This window comes from Musca autumnalis, unplaced genomic scaffold, assembly GCF_047663935.1.
Source record: "Musca autumnalis isolate F117 unplaced genomic scaffold, ASM4766393v1 scaffold_1, whole genome shotgun sequence".
NCBI classification, from domain to species: domain Eukaryota; kingdom Metazoa; phylum Arthropoda; class Insecta; order Diptera; family Muscidae; genus Musca; species Musca autumnalis.
Window position 1 is genome coordinate 37,040,317 of NW_027411644.1, and position 17,829 is coordinate 37,058,145.

At 37.8% G+C, this 17,829-nt stretch overlaps 2 protein-coding genes across 2 annotated transcripts; both read right to left on the reverse strand.

Moving 5' to 3' along the window:
- Positions 1-7,310: 7,310 nt before the first annotated feature.
- On the reverse strand, positions 7,311-15,410 carry LOC141390485 (uncharacterized). Its single transcript, XM_073963443.1, has 2 exons — positions 14,900-15,410; positions 7,311-8,575 (listed from the first exon to the last, which is right to left on the reverse strand). Exon 2 carries the CDS (start codon positions 8,564-8,566, stop codon positions 7,832-7,834), a length of 735 nt encoding a protein of 244 aa, XP_073819544.1. The 5' UTR covers positions 8,567-8,575; positions 14,900-15,410; the 3' UTR covers positions 7,311-7,831.
- LOC141399190 (uncharacterized) lies at positions 8,623-9,336 on the reverse strand. Its single transcript, XM_073977859.1, has one exon. It carries the CDS (start codon positions 9,334-9,336, stop codon positions 8,623-8,625), a length of 714 nt encoding a protein of 237 aa, XP_073833960.1.
- Positions 15,411-17,829: the final 2,419 nt, after the last annotated feature.

The window sequence follows — 17,829 nt, forward strand, 5'->3', positions numbered from 1 at the left end:
AATAACTGATATAGCTCCATGTTTTCGCTTTGAAAAGATTTTCTGTAATTCGAAGCTGCTAATTTTTAAAAATATCGTCTGTAATATGGATTTTGGAAATCCTTTTGTTTTAAGAACCTCCATGCGGAAAGTGGGGAAAATAGATCCACTTTCGAATACAGGGATTGCATTCGAGAATATTTAAATAGAGATATACAGTGTTTTAATCTGGAGGGTATAACAGTTCTGCCCGAACATAACGCATTTTCTTCATTAAAGTACATATCCAGATATCACACACTAACTTCACTTCCATTAAAAAGTTTTTGTATTATAATACAATAATTATTGTAAGAAAATAATATTATTTTATGTCATAAAAACACCAAAATTTTACTATTTTACCAAAAGTGATAGAGTCCGTGAAAGCCAAATAAAAATTCAGAACATTACATTAAAAAAGAAAACATTTTTATCAGGACTCGAGCGATAAATACTACGACTCATAGACTCCGACTCCAACTCGCAGTACTCTTTGAGACTACGCTTTAAAAAAAGGTCGGCAAAATTTTAGCTAAGTCCTGAAAAAATTGGTTAAGTCGACTTCATCTGATACAATGGTTGCTGTTCCCGTATATTTCTATCTTTATTGTACGAGTTAATGTTTATGGACTCGATGACATTAAAAACTTTCCAAGGACTAATCACTTCTGTCGACAGAGCGGTGGCAAACTTGTGAAAATTCTTAACTTTTGTTTTTGTTCGTATCAGACGAGTTTGCCGACAGAGATATACCCTCAGCCTGTGTGAGTTGAGACTTTTATCTGTAGATAGATTGAATAAGGGTTATATAACCAAAATCTTTTTCTTAAAAATTGTGTAGTCGGGGATTTTCAGAATTCATTGTCATTTTTGGATGTACAAAGTTTCCGACAAACGTATTAAAACATTTAGGGTATATATCTTCACGATTGTGGGAGTAGGAAATAAATGCTTATGTTGTGCTCATAAATTTGACTTCGATGAAATCGCAAACATTTGCACTTTTGTACAGCACATGCCTGAAAGAATAGACCGATATAGTCCATTATGGAAGTGGACCTACATAATTTTGGAAGTCATTCCTTTTAATAGTTATGCTGTTATGCCGTCATTTTAGTTGGTCACCGTAAGACTTAGAGCTTTGGGACCATTCCTGAGATAACCATGGACTTACCCACGAAAAATAGAATATCGCTGTAAAAAATAGACTCCTTGCGGCCAAAATGTGCAATGGCTCCTCGAACAGCCATTAAATTACACTTATGTTGAACTTTTGAGATGGATGTATCCGAAGATATTGTCCCATATAGGCCCTCTTGGTACTTGATATATGTACGCCTGGAAGTAATTTTAGGATGTTCAAAGTTTCGGATAATCGAAATTTTGTGTTGGAGGTTGGAGGAGAATCGTTATAATCCATTTTCGAACCTAATATTTTGAAGTCTTGTAGGGGATGTGCCCGAAGGAATGGACCGATACGATTTAAAGTTTGGACAAAATATCGAGAGATCCTAAATTTGGACCAAATCTTTTGATCTGGTCTAGCCAGACAGACGGACTTACTGAGCTAAATCGACTCCAAATTGTTTGAAGCGGGTTTCGTCAAAACATATGATTAGTCTAAGACCATTATTTCGATGAGGTACATTTCTGAGGATACAATATACTATACAAATTACAGCAGATTTTAATTCCATATATCCAATGTTTGAGCATTAATTTCGTTTACGGTTGTTTTCAGCTACAAAGTTGTTACTGATAGGAAAAAGATCAGATGGGTATGGTATTATTAGCACTTTATGATGTACAATAATAAATGTTTCTCCATTATTTTCTCCTACTATTTAGCAACAAGGTGATATGAAATCGGAATACACACTTTTGATTAAGGCAGTAAAACTATTTTCCAATTGGTTTTCGAAATATACTACAGGAAAAACCCTTGGTATGTCGTACATTACATCTAATAGACATTTTATTTCATGCACTTCTACTCCGCACAATACTGAACTTGTAATTTTTTTGAATACAGAATGAGTTTAAAATCTTTGTATTCATTACAGAATTCCAAAACACTTTAGTTTCACTGGAATATTCTCTCAAAATGAGTATTCAAAAAAAAAAAAAAATAATATTTCTTAGACAAGTTGTTAATAAAGAACATTTTCAGTACAGAACCTTCAAAACAATATAAATTTTCATTTGAAATTTCAAAAAAAATAATTATTTAGGGAAAAAACGTAATAATTTGTTAAAGTAGCTCCAAAAATTTTGTTGGACCAAAACATTATGGGGGGGGGGGGCTGGGTCCCGGGCTCCCAAGGATATGATAGCATTTTTTCCTTTATGTTATCGGAAAAAATAGTAAAAATTAGTAGATTCTTGCAGTTCTGGAACAGACCAATAAAATATATGTTTGATATCACAATATATACACGCAAAAAAAAAACGGACTCTCTAACATATGTCCCAAACATATTTTGCAGCAAACATATATATGTTTGCAACAGTCCCAAACATAATATATGTTTGCAAACAAATATATGTTTGAGTGGAAACAAATATATGTTTGGGTGCAAACATATATATGTTTGGGTGGAAACAATTTTATGTTTGGGTGTAAACATTTTATATGTTTGGGTGCAATAAAATACAAACCCAAAAGGCACAAAAGAAAACAAACACATGCACCAGTGGGCGCTTACTGAGAGCAAGGGAGCGTAAAATTCAATGTAAAACACTTTAAAATGTGTGCTCACTTGCTCTCAGTAAGAACTCACTGGCTATCTCTATAGTATACACACAAATGTTGTAGTTTTTTATTGAAAGGTAAAAGAACAAAAAACACAAAGGTACATACATAATTCCAAAGAAATACATAACACACTTTAATAAAAGAAAAACTGATTGAAATAATTTGTAAATAGTCACACTTTTAAAAAGGAAAAGTATATAGAAACGTAGTTTAACGCTTCTCCTTAGTTGTGAAATAAAACAAATTGTCCTCATAGTTGAAATCATCAGCGGCGAATCGGCATCTAGAATCAAATGATTATGTAATGTAATAAATAAATATGGATATGCCATATTTCAAATATACATAAGTATGTATGTAATTACCAATATTAAATGCGATTTCTTCCTTCTCCAATAAAATAATTCCATTCAACTTTCCGATTCAATTATAAAATATATTGGGCATTTAATTTACTAAAAAGCACAATTTCTATAAGAAAACACAAAACACTGATTTATTCACTCACTTTACCGTCTTGACTCTACAAAGGCAACTAAAACACTGAAGAAAGAAAAAAATATAATTCATATCATTTCTTCTTTTCTTCTTCGTCCGCTTAGTTGGTTAACAACAACAAAACAAGAAACACACGAGTTTGACGCATACATGCCACCAAAGCCCCCTTCTTCGCTGCTACGTCTTCTATTATACAATACACACAACTCTTTATTATAAAGCAGCATTCCACAGCCGCGAGAGCACTGTTATTACTCTCGTTGACAAACATCCTCTCTCCAAATTTTTGTGGTACTTTTGGCAACAAGTGATGTAATACCTCGAAATATTGTTTTTTTTTCCAACGATCGATTCGAACGGTGCGCCTGAACTAACTTTAAATAAAAGGTTCTTATACCTGGGAAGTTTTTGCGAATTCTGAAACTAAAATTTTCAAATTAAAATTTTTAAAAATGTCTATGTTTTAATATTTTGTGTTCGTAATCTTCCAGTCAACGCTTCCTGAGCTTATTTGAATGACGAGTTATTTGCATTATCCCCAACCTCTAACCTTAAATTAGCAAGTTGTTATCTGTAGCAATTCTATGCATAAAAATTCAAATTAAGTTGTGTTTTGCCACCCACTTTCATCCTACCCTCATCAGGAAATAGTCGTGTTTACGGAAAAATAATTTCTATAGCGCACACACAGATAAAAACAATGACAAAAGCATTACACAAATAACATATACTCCCACTAAGCTTATTACAACAAAAATAACATCGTAATGCCAAAAAACAACAAGCAAATTGCAGGCGATGCTAGGGGAAGAAAGAAGATTGGCAACAGTATTGGTTGCTCGCCAATCACTTGGTCATAGGGTCGACAAAAAGGTTACGACATTCATTCGTTTATGCATGACCCATAGCAAAAATCCTTCCTTAACATGGCTGTGATACCATTTCTCTAATGTTTCGTTATGCTCTATGTTTGACTGGAATCATGGTTTGGTGTATTTAAATCAGTTATACCGTAATTTAACATCAAATGTCAACTAGGGAGATGTCTTCAACCATACTGACCTGCCTGAAGAACAGGTTTTTATGATTCGCGACATTTTGTGTTAATTATAGAAGGCATCTTTGTTGCCATATGTTGCTATAATGGAAAATAAATAGCAAATAGCTTTCAGCCAGGCGGAATAAGATATTTCCTACGAAAAACTCTATTCAACCAGGCTGAATAGTCAATGGAAACCTCTATTCGAACAGGCTAAACCCAAGATTTCTAGTTTCTATTCAGCCATGCTGAAAAGTCCCTTTCCTATGGAAAACTCTATTCGGCCTAGCTGAAAGGTAATTTTTTTGTGGAAAACTCTATTCAGCCAGTCTGAATAAGAGATTTCCCACGTAAACTCTATTAAGTCAGTCGGAGTAGTAGAAATATTATTTTAAACTGTATTCAGCTTGCTGGATTCTATTAATTGTTTGGAGTAGAGAAAACAAACTTCGGTACTGTGTCTTCACATTATGTTGCCATGCATTTCGATGTTCAATATTTTGTTTTGTTATGCTGGTCAGTGACACAGCGAGTTCATTGCATTCATGCTTTGTTTCGTTGCTCGCTCATATGTTGGGCAATGGTTAGAGCAGTGCCGAATAGCCGAAGCCACAAATGTGAATGTATTGAAAACATTGGCAATTTATGACAGTGTGTTAGTAAGATTGTATGCAGGCAAGCTATTGGAATTCCTATTCAAGACTACATTGTAGTGAGTCAGAGTTTTGGCCAATGGGAATGAAGAATATCCCAATAGCAAATTGTTTGAGTAAATTTCTAAATTATGAATACGAATAAAAGACTCAAATACATGACAACATATGTGAACACATAGACGAACATACAGATATGTAAGTGTAATGATATTGAACTCTTTTTATACCCTCAGCCTTTAGGCTAAAGAGGGTATTTACACTTTGATACGACCAAAAATGTGCCTCGTCGAAATAATGGTTTTAGACCCCAAGTATGTTTGAACGATATCCGTTTCAGACAATTTTGAGTATATCTAGCAATGTCCGTCCGTCTGTCTGTCCGTTTGTCTGGTTGGCTGGTGCGCACGATAACTCTCGAACGGATCAATCGATTCGGTTCAAATTTTGGGATTCGAAATATTTTGCCCAGATTTGATTTAAGTTCGAAGATGGGCCATATAGGTCCACTCCTTCAGGTACCTCCCCCACAAATGTTCAAAAATTGTGCGCACAATAACTCTTGAAGGGAGTAACGGAATTGAACCAAACTTTGCATATGGTAATACTACCTCTAGGCATACATCAGATTCGAATATGGATTATATCGGTCCACTCCTTCAGGTACCTCCCACACAAAATTTGAAATAAGTGCAGTTTAGTGACACCTCACGAATCGTTATGAAATTTTTTGTAGCAGGATGTTCGTGCGTCCCCCATTACGTCGTTGTAATTTTTTTGATGGCAAGTCCATAGTTCCCGAGATAATGGCGCATAACCTCAAAAAAAAAAAAAAACGCTGCGCTATGTCGCGATTTCAAACAAACGGTGGCCAAATATAAAAGGGGTTGGCGTTGGCAGATGAATTTTGGTATAAATACTTTTAGTTCACTGACAATGTCGAGAGCAAAAAATTGGGAAGGTCGGTCGTTTTGGGATAGTCCCCATGCAACGGTACTTCTTAATGTTTCGGTATTTTGAATATTTTAGCTAAACTTATCAACCAAATTGGTCGAGTTTTGGGATGCGGGGTTTTTACTTTACAAAAAACTTTTCCGATAAAAATTATGGACATGAGTCCACGTTTTGATATAGACCCCATATAACGGTACCTCCCGATTTTCGGAATTTTGAAGATTTTACATATGTTTCGCGCCCAAATACGCCAAAAGTTTGCATTGAGGGTTCCCAATGGACCAAAAAACTTTTCTGATAAAAATTATGTACATAGGTCCACGTTTTGATATAGCTCCAATAGAACGGTATCGCTCGATTTTCGGTATTTTCAAGGTTTTAGCCACATTAAACAAACAATGTAGCTGATATTTGGTATTTAGTTTTCGCCAGGTCTTGCGAAATATTTTTACATAGAATTGTTGGTATTGATATTATTTGATATAACCGCCGTGGAACGTTACCGCCCAATTTTCGGGTTTTTAAGGTTTTAGCCACATTATCCACCCAAAATTGCAGAAATGTGGTGTTCAGTCTTCATATATTTTTGTGAGTTTATTGAATACATCAAAACTTTGTCTTCAAATAACAAAAATTTCCTTAAAATTTTTGGCCGATTAATGGTCAACAACCGGCACATTTTTTGTCAAAAATCTAAATTTTTTACTTTGTATTCTTTCCCTTGGCCCTGGATCTCCAAAAAATCTGACGGCACTAACTAAACTTGGTTGTGCCTAACATATCACTCGCGTACATACTTGGATTACGTCCAAATATGGAACGTACATCGTACCACTCCTTAGGATATCACCCACACAAAATTTGAAACATGTAAAGTTTAAGGTTTTTTTTTATGTCTGGCTGGCTGGTGCGCACGATAACTCTCGAACGGATGAACCTGAACGCTTCCAATCGCGTTGGCTATACCGGAATGAAGTACCTCTTTAATGTAGTTGCAGGTGCCGTGCGGGCTTTTCCAAAATGACAAGCACCCTCTGCTTTCAGGTGCACCGTGCCTCGCTCTGTTGTCTACCGGAATGGGACTGCGCCGTGAGGTTGGGTTCGATGGGCTGTCTATGGTCAGCAGCGAACAGTTCTCTCAATATTCCTTATCAGAGTTTACCACCACTTAAGCTGGAAGCCAGTTCCACTAATAGGAAAGCGACAAATTCTCTAAAGTTTGCTTCCGCAACACTATTTGCCAGATTGTATACGGCTTTATGAACGTATACCGCCGTGAAGAACACAAGAAACTCAATTTTTAATTCAATCGTTTCAGTTTATTAATTTCACAGCAAAACAAGTGATACAGTGTAAGAGAATTCAATTTTTCCTGTTCTTGTATGAAAAAGTTGTCTAACTCGTTGTGATTTGACAATAAGAATGAATATAAAAAGAAGAAAGAAGACCTTTGGTAGCTGCTTTTGCTGTCATTTGTTTACCTTTCTCGTCTGTTCATATGTATTTAGAACTAATTCGACTTGGCAGCACTGACTCACATTTTAAAAGGGACCAGGCCACAACACTACTATGCGCCGCCGCAAAGACATTATTAACGCAAACAAATGATATCAGTTATATTATTGATTTTAACAAATTCAAAGTATTTAAAATCAAAGGCAGTCATTAACAACCGGTTACCTCGTAACCATACCGCCAGCCTTGCAACAAGTTGCAACAGATTGCGGTCCGGAACAGCAACAACAACAACCATAGGCAACTAGAATGTAGAAAAGAAAAAAAAAACAAATTAATATGAGAATTCAATCTAACAGGAACTTTGTTAACATTAAGATGAGATCATAAACATAAAAGATGTCCTCTTCGCAACTGGCATCTTCGAATTCCAGGGGTGACAACAGGGACGTGTACTCAATTCAGACGAGCATGTAGTGGCACCTTTTTCCCTTCGTCGAAATACAACTGACCGAACACCGAGTCCTGCGTGAAGACATTGCCTGGGCGCGCCACAGTGGGTCCCACAAAGATTTCCCGACAGGCCTCTTCACCCAATATAATCTGGTACGGGGACGGTTTAAACCACCATCTATCGGCATCCCAAGTTTCCTCAGACAGTTTAGACGGTACTTTGAAATTCTTATCGATTCTGGCACTGGGACTTAGTCCGAATTGACGATTGGTGACAACACATTCTACACGAACTGGAGGTTGCTCATCCGAAAAATGACGCAAGGGCACCACTGTACGCATGTCTTTGTCTACAATGCAATGCAAATCAATAGCCTCATCTTGTGTTATATACGACCTTTTCAAATTGGGGTCCAAAATAGCCCGTGACGTCTGAGACCGCCTTCCTTTGCATGTATAGACGCGCACCATTGCCGACATAGCGAACCAGACATGGTCAACCGGTGGATGGTGTAGCAGACTATGATGGAAATCTCCACACCGTTTACAGTTCTCTGGACAAGGGCATTGCCACCGATTATGAGTTTGTGCCAAACAGTTCTTGCAGAGTTCTTTGTTCACTACCACCACACTCCTCTGCAAACTGTCCATCGCCAAAAACGCAGTGCACTGGCGAATCGCGTGCGGACGATTGCATACAGGACAAAGGTAGTTAGTGTTGAAAGCGCCACCACCCATGTTGTTTCCCTGGAAAGACCAATGAGATTAGACAAGTATATTGAGGTAATCTAAATTTATTGTGAAGAACTACAGGGCAAAAGTACAAGTTTGTGGATCGGCCTCGTTATAATACCACCCTGGGTTTTGAGATCAACGACTCTAACTCTTCCATCTGAACCACGGTGTACCTTTATGACACGACCTAACCGCCAGTCTGTAGCACATACAGATTCACCCCTAAGAGCAACAAGATCACCCTGAACTAAGTCAGCTTGGGGATTCTTCCATTTGTAGCGCTTGTGGAGTTCAACTAAATATTCTTCTTTCCACCTGCGACATATATCATGATGAATTGCCTTTAGCTTACGCCAACGATTGAGGATACTTCCTGCGAGCCTAATCTCTTCGGGTTCAGCGGGGGACAACATTGAAGAACCGATTAAGAAATGAGCTGGTGTTATGGTTTGATAGTCGTCTATATTGTTTGACATAGATCCGAGAGGCCTTGAGTTGAGACACGCCTCAATGGTCGCCAGCAAGGTGGAGAACTCTTCAAAGGTGTATTTGATTTGACCTGAAATTTTCTTGAAGTGATTTTTAAAGCTTTTCACTCCTGACTCCCAAAGCCCGCCCATATGGGGAGCCCCCGGTGGAATGAAGTGCCACGAGAGATTCTGATGTCCATATTTATTTACAGCCTCATCTCTCAGATTCTTAACCTGTTCCGCAAAATTGGAATCGATTTCTCGGGCTGCTCCTACAAAGTTTCTGCCATTATCGGAAAACATGGCGTATTCGAGCTACGAATCTAGATAGTGCTGCGAGAAACGCTTGAGTGGACATATCACTCACAGCCTCCAAGTGTATACCCTTCGTTGCAAAACAAACGAAAAGGCACACATAGCCCTTTGTAATGCGGCAGTAACGACCCGTAAAGCTTTTAATTTCAAAGGGGCCCGCAAAGTCTACCCCTGTATTTGTAAACGGGCGACTCAAAGTGGTACTTTCAGGGGGCAACACACTCATAATTTGACCTTGGAGCTTCTGTCGATGCAAAACACAAACTGGACAACTTCGGATAACGTTTCTAACCAAGTTTTTCAATTTTATTATCCAACATTCTAGTCGGACAGTGGTAATCACCAACCTTAAGCCACCATGGCCTGTCATTTTGTGGATGAACTCAACGTAGAGCCTTGCTAAGGTACTTTGATATGAGAGGATCACAGGATGGCGTTCGTTATACGTCAAACCCGAAGTTGAACCTAGACGACCATTAGCTCTAATAATGCCTTTTGGGTCCAAGAACGGTGTCAGACAGAGCAACTGACTTTTAGGACTTATTTTGGACTTAGAAGAGAGACAGGCGTATTCCTTGGGAAAGTACTGTTTTTGTGACCATATAAAAATGCCCTTCCTCGCAAGGGACAACTCTTCTGAGGACAGCCTTTCAGGATTATTACAAGATTTCCTAGCCAGAGAAACAAAGCGAAACATTCTGCCCACTACATGAATAGCCTTCTGTAGAGTTGATATATTCTTCAAAAAATCATCAACCATTGACCTTTTCTTCTGTTGTGAAAATGTCTGAGTATCGTCCGCTGATTCGTCAGAGTCCTCAAATGACTCATCACGTCCTTTCGACGAGCTATGCCTCTCTGATGATTTAGCAAACATAACATGGGCCCTTTTTTCTTCTGATGACGTTTGAAACATTGTATCCCTTGATGGCCAATCAGTTTTGTCCAAAAGGAGCCACTCCGGACCATGCCACCACAACTCATTTTCCTGGAGCTCCAACGCAGTCAGCCCCCGGGTTGCTAAATCGGCAGGATTACTATTTGATACTACATGCCTCCATTTTACATTTCCAACTTTATCCAATATAAAAGCCACCCTATTGGCAACAAAAGTTTTCCAATGACATGGCGGCTTCCTAAGCCATGCAAGGACTACAGTTGAATCGGACCACAAAAACAACTCGTAATGACCATGATCATATTTCAATTTTATGTTCTCAATTAGACTTGCCAGCAAAGTGGCCCCGCACAACTCTAGTCTTGGCAACGATGCTTTTTTAATTGGAGCAACCTTTGTCTTTGATATCAACAAATTTGAGCAGACTTCGCTTTCATTTTGAACTCTTACATACACATTTGCCGCATATGCTAGTTCTGACGAATCACAAAATCCGTGAATTTGAACAACAGAGTTAGGAGAAAACCGTATCCATCGCGGAATAGAAATAAGATCTATTTTATTAAAATTCGTAATAAAATGTAACCATTTTTGTAGCGCTAAAGGTGTTATGGGCTCATCCCACCCTATTTTATCGAGCCACATGTGTTGCATTAACACTTTTGCAGTAATTATGATCGGAGATAACCAACCCGCTGGATCAAATATCCGAGCTATCATTGATAATACCTGCCGCTTAGTATAAGACGACTTTATTTGAATAACCTCAGTAGCAAAATAGAAGCTGTCAGAAGCTGCGTTCCATCTAACGCCCAACATTTTCGCACTACTGTCCTCCTCAAGACACAGAAATGAGCTACTTAATAAGTCTTTAATCGGAATATTTTTTTAAAATTTCCTTTGAGTTTGAGGTCCATTTCCTCAGCTCAAATTTAGCAGTATTTAAAATACTAATTAGTTCATTTCGTGCTACTAATGCTTCTTCAATGGAGTGTGAACCCACTAAGGCGTCATCAACATACATTGCCTCTCGCAATATCTTTGCTCCTATGGGGTAACTTTGCCCTTCCTCTTCAGCTAACTGTATTAGTGTTCTCAACGCTAAGTATGGAGCACAGTTGATACCAAAGGTCACTGTTTTCAACCGAAAGTCCTGAATCTCTTCGTCCTGTGAACAACGAAATACTATTCTTTGAAAATCTGTGTGCTTTGGATTCACTAAAATTTGCCTGTACATTTGGGTTATGTCAGCACTGAAAACAAATTTATAAAATCTCCATTTTGTTATTAGAGTCACTAAATCTTGCTGTAAAGTCGGCCCAGTGTACAAGTTGTCGTTAAGACTTTTGCCATTGGACGACACACTGGAGCCATTAAAAACTACTCTTAACTGGGTAGTCGTACTATCCGATTTAAAAACTCCATGGTGAGGCAAGTAATATGTAGGACCACACGTTGACTCTTCAACCTTTTCCATGTGCCCTAATTCCATATACTCTTTCATAACCTCATCATAATGGACTTTAACCCCTGGCCTACGAATCAAAGATTTCTCATTCCGCTGAAATTGCCTCAGAGCTACATATCGATTCGGGCCAAGTAAGGGGCAATTATCCTTAAAGGGCAGATCCACAACATATCTCCCTTCAGAATTCCTTTTTGTTGTAGACCGAAATATTTCCTCGCACCTTTTATCATCTTCAGAGCTGATAGGGCTACGAAAAACTTCTTCTAACTCCCAAAATTTCGTTAACTGCTCATCCAGAGACACTTTCGTCATATGGCATACACTTGTACACCATGACTGAACCCTTGATACTGTTGGACCTGTCACTATCCAACCAAATATCGTCTCTTGAGCCACTAACGATTCTAAGATCCCATGTCGAACACCACCACGCAAAATAATTGGGTATAAGTTTCCACCCAATAAAATGTCCACTGGACCACTTTTAAAAAACTCCGGATCAGCCAAATTAATTTTTGGAAGATTTAATTTATCACATGACTTCATAGAATGAGTCGGGACCTTTCCTGTCACTTCAGAAACGACTAATGCATCCACTTTCAATGACAAACTATGATCTGTAATCGGCATAATTGTAAAACTCGCCAATTTTCTCGATCGGCTCACAATTTCTCCTCCTAAACCAGTCACTTCTGCTGAAATGGGCGACGTGGGCAACTTCAACATTTTCTGAATTTTTTCTGATACAAAATTTTCGTCCGAGCATGGATCTATAAGCGCTCTCACCTTATAAGTAATCCCAAAATTGGAAATGTATACCCATGCTGTAGCCAGCATCACATTTTTCGAAACCACTGTATGGTGTGTTTGGACTACATTGCCCGGACTAATTCCTTCAATGGACTGAACTTGAGTCGAAAAGGTTTTATTTTTTGTTTGAGATACTTCACTGTTCTTATTTTGTTCACTTTTCTTTCCAAAATCTCTATGTAACAAGTTATGATGTTTTTTGCCACATTTCGTACACCCATTTGGACTACTACAATCGTTATACATATGACCAATGCTGAGACAATTGAAACAATAATTAAATTTCTTTAGGACCGATGCCCTACCTTTGAAGTTGAGGCTCAAAAATCGCGGACATAAACTCATCACATGGCTTCCTTTACATAGCTTGCATTGTACTACAGAATTCGTATGATGAGCTTTAAATTGTTTAGGTCTAGAGACACTGTGATGGTTTTTGTTTGAATATGACTGGGATTCGGGCAACTGAATATTTTTCATCACCTCTGAAACGCTCTCTAAGGCATGGAATCTGTCAGTGAGAAACTCATTTAACTCAGACCATTTCGGTATCTCTGTTTTATTTTTTACCGACTGTTCCCACAAATTAAGTGTTTGCTCCGAAAGTCGAGCAGAACACTGGAAGACAAAAATAGGATCCCAAGAATCAATATCAATATTGTACAACTTAAGAACCGAAATAGTATTATTTACTTCCCTTTGAAGTCGTTTTATTTCCTCTGCAGATTCATGCCTACATGGTGTTAAATTAAATAATAATTTTAACTGGGAATTGACCAAAACTCTTTTATTTTCATATTGGACTTTTAAATTATTCCATGCAATTTCGAAATTATCACCAGTCATAGTCACGTTTCTATTAATCTCACGAGCTTCACCATCTGTTTTTTGGTAGAGATAAAAGAGCTTTTCAACTTGACTGAGTTTACTATTATCAATGAAAATCGCAGTAAACAAGTCCCTAAAAGTGGGCCACGACTAATAACTGCCATAAAAAATACCAGTATCACAAGGAGGCACTGTACAGGAAAACCCTTGGTTAGGTTGAGATCCTTGAGTTTGAACAACAGCTTTATCTTTAGTCAATGTCGTCCTTGCGGCCGCAATAATATTTATGCACTTGATATATGTCTTTCTTATCTCTTTATGTTTAGTTTGAACATTCAAATACTTTTTCTCTTTCCCATCATCCGAACTACAATCATCATATGTCTTTTTGTATTTAGTCCAGGCTTTGTTCAGTTCGCTTTTTTCAAAATCAAAGGCTTCTCCAGAATAGTCAGAGAAGTCTTCTTCTTTAAGACGGGCTTCAATATTTATCAGTTCTTTACCAGCATCTACACATTTATCGAAAATATCCATCTTTATAAATGTTAATGTTATCAATTGCTCAAAATCACTTCAATTTTTACAGGCAAAATAAAAAATATTGCTTATGTCCCAAAACCTGTTGGTTTATTTAAATTCCAAACACTTATGCTCGAAAATTTAGGAAAAGCGACACCAAAATAATCGAATTAAAAATATAATTGCTAATGGCTAGCAAGCACAGCAAATTTGAAATATCCAAAATCTTAACAAACTTGTCAGTAGAAAGAGCAACAAAGTAATGAAGAGCCAAACATACAAATTAAAATTCGAAAGCAAGAGCCACAACAATTTCCAACATCCAAAAGGTGCCCTTTAATATTCCAGAATAAATACAATCATTCACCAAATCCAGTACAATATTACCACACAGAAAACTGTCCAAATGTAAACACTGTGCAGTAACCCACTTGTAATGAAGTGCACTTTTTCCAATATTAAGGTGAAATCTATTTGTTTCACTCACAAGAACTACAGCAACTTAAGCAAGGCAGTAATGGCGGTGATATTTTAAAACAACACTATGTAACACACGATTTATATACATATATACTCCAACTGAGCCACAACAATTTTCAAAATCCAAACGGTGCCCTTAAATATTCCAGAATAAGTGCAATCGTTTACCAAATCCAGTAAAATATTAGCACACCGAAAATTGTCCCAATAGAAACACTGCGCAGTAACCAATTTGTAATGCAACTGCACTTTTTCCGATATTAAAGTGAAGTCTATTTGTTTCACTCACAAGAACTACAGTAACTTAAGCAAGGCAGTAATGGCGCTGATATTTAAAAAAAAAAACACTATGTAGAACACGATTTATATATATACTCCAACTGAGCCACAACAATAAAAACAAACCGTTATAGGAAAAGGTGAAAAGAGGATAAATGCACTGGAGAACAACAAATTAATTGCCCCAATTTTTTTCTGAAACACGCTGATTCACCTAACCTCACTTGAACCACAACAAATTTTGCACTTTCTTTAAGCAACGTACGTACCTGTATACTTTTTTTGTACTTTACCGGGTCTTGGGTTACAAAACTCCACAAATTAACGCTGGATTTAAGGGTAGAAGGACCAATGAACGCTTCCAATCGCGTTGGCTATACCGGAATGAAGTACCTCTTTAATGTAGTTGCAGGTGCCGTGCCGCCTTTTCCAAAATGACAAGCACCCTCTGCTTTCAGGTGCACCGTGCCTCGCTCTGTTGTCTACCGGAATGGGACTGCGCCGTGAGGTTGGGTTCGATGGGCTGTCTATGGTCAGCAGCGAACAGTTCTCTCAATATTCCTTATCAGAGTTTACCACCACTTAAGCTGGAAGCCAGTTCCACTAATAGGAAAGCGACAAATTCTCTAAAGTTTGCTTCCGCAACACTATTTGCCAGATTGTATACGGCTTTATGAACGTATACCGCCGTGAAGAACACAAGAAACTCAATTTTTAATTCAATCGTTTCAGTTTATTAATTTCACAGCAAAACAAGTGATACAGTGTAAGAGAATTCAATTTTTCCTGTTCTTGTATGAAAAAGTTGTCTAACTCGTTGTGATTTGACAATAAGAATGAATATAAAAAGAAGAAAGAAGACCTTTGGTTGCTGCTTTTGCTGTCATTTGTTTACCTTTCTCGTCTGTTCATATGTATTTAGAACTAATTCGACTTGGCAGCACTGACTCACATTTTAAAAGGGACCAGGCCACAACACTACTATGCGCCGCCGCAAAGACATTATTAACGCAAACAAATGATATCAGTTATATTATTGATTTTAACAAATTCAAAGTATTTAAAATCAAAGGCAGTCATTAACAACCGGTTACCTCGTAACCAGAACCAATTTGGTCTAAAAGTTGGCTATCGCAATATTTTGTCCAAACATAGTTTAAGTTCGAAGATGGGTCCACTCCTTCCGGTACCTCCCCCACAATACTTCGAAAATGTTCGGAAAATTTTTGCGCACGATAACTCTTGAAGGGAGTAACCGACTTGGTCCATACTTTGCACATAGTGAAATTTCTACCAAACATAGATGAGGTTCCAATATGGACTCCATCGGTCCACGCCTTCGGGTACCTCCCGCACAAAATGTTGGAAAAGTTCAGTTTAGGACCTGCTTTCGATTGTTGATGTAGCCACTTGTATTCACGGCCCTCCATACGGCGGTACAAGTTTCATCAAGGGCAAGCCAATACTTCTTGACAAAATAGCCTGAAAGGTACAAAAAAAACCCATAGCATAACACTCCGACGGATCTGCCGATTCGGTCCAACATTTGGCCTTCTCAATATTTTGTGCAAACTTAGTTTAAGTTCGAAGATAAACCATATCGGTCCACTCCTTCAGGTACCTCCTCCACAAAAGTTCAAAAATGTTCGGAAAAATAGTGAGTACGACAACTCTTGAAGGGAGTGACCGATTTAGTCCATACTTTACACATCCTAATATATCTGCCAGGTATAGATCAGGTTCGAATATGGACTATATTTGTCCACTCCTTCGGGTGGACGAAATTTCGGATAAGTTCACTTTAAGACCTGCTCTAGAATCACTTTGAGTTTTGTTGAAGCAACTTCCATTCACTGATCCATTTACGATGGTACAATTTTTTCAGGGGCAAGTAAATACTTTCTGAGAAATAGCCCGAAAGTTGTAAAAATCCTTATGACACCATTTGTAGTGGCTGGAGCGCACTATAGCGCTGGAAGTGGTCCTCGGATTTGGTCCAAAATTTGGCTCACAGTTTCAATTCACGTAGGTTGAGGGAATACCTCTGTCGGCAAAGCCGACTGATACTTTTTTACTTTTATGTTTGTGAATCATATAGAATAAGAACTCAATGTTAGAATTAAGTCTTTTTATATAAGTAGAGATCGGAAAAATAAAGAAGTCAGACTTGTTCTTCAAATCAAGCTTGCTCAGATCAGCAAGCAGAAAAACTCCAAATAAATCAAGAGTTTTATTCATCACACTTCGCCTCACTCAAATTAAACAAATTTTTATTTGTTTTTGACATTTTATGTGTCCCCAATTTATTCTTCCTTTAAAGTAGAACATAAAAAAGTCTCCTTCCACACATTGCAATTATTGCCATTACCATCACCAGCGACATTGTTGTCATTATCTTTCCTGGACAGAACAATCCAAGCAAAAAACAAGTAGGAAAAGCGTTAAGTTCGGTCGGGCCGAACTTTTTATACCCTCCACCACAAATTTCAGCCATTTCGGTTGATTAATGTGGCCACAACCTTCAAAATACCGAAAATCGGAAGGTACCGTTCTATAGTGGCTATATAATGGCGTGGACCTATACCTACAATTTTTTGGGGGAAAGTTTTATACCCCCAACCAAGTTTCAGCCATCTCGGTGTAATAATGAGGCCAAAACCTTTAAAATACCGAAAATCGGGAGATATCGTCGTATGGGGGCTATATCAAAACGTGGACCGATGTATATAAACATTTTATGGTGGAAATATTTCTTAGCCTCTGGAAACACAAAATACAAAGTTACAACCAATTCTGTTGTCAAATGGGACTAATACATTCAAAATATATTAAAATGACGCGTACTTTATATGGGGCGTTATATGGGGGCTATACAAAAAAGTGGACCTATATAAACCAACTTTGGTAGGAGTGTTTTTTGGCCTCTGGAGATCCAAAATACCAAATTACAACCAATTCGGTGGTAAAATGGGACAAATATCTTAAAAATTCCTTAAAACGAGGACGCGGCACGCGTCATTTTGTATGGGGGCTACACGAAAGCGTGGACCTACATAGCCCGCTTTCAATACCAAAATTCCTACCTACATATAATAGATTTTCCCAAAATTTCATCCACCTACGTCAATCCGTTCGGACGCTAGAGTGATTTCCACAGACGGACAGATGGACGGACATGGCTATATCGATGTAGAATTGC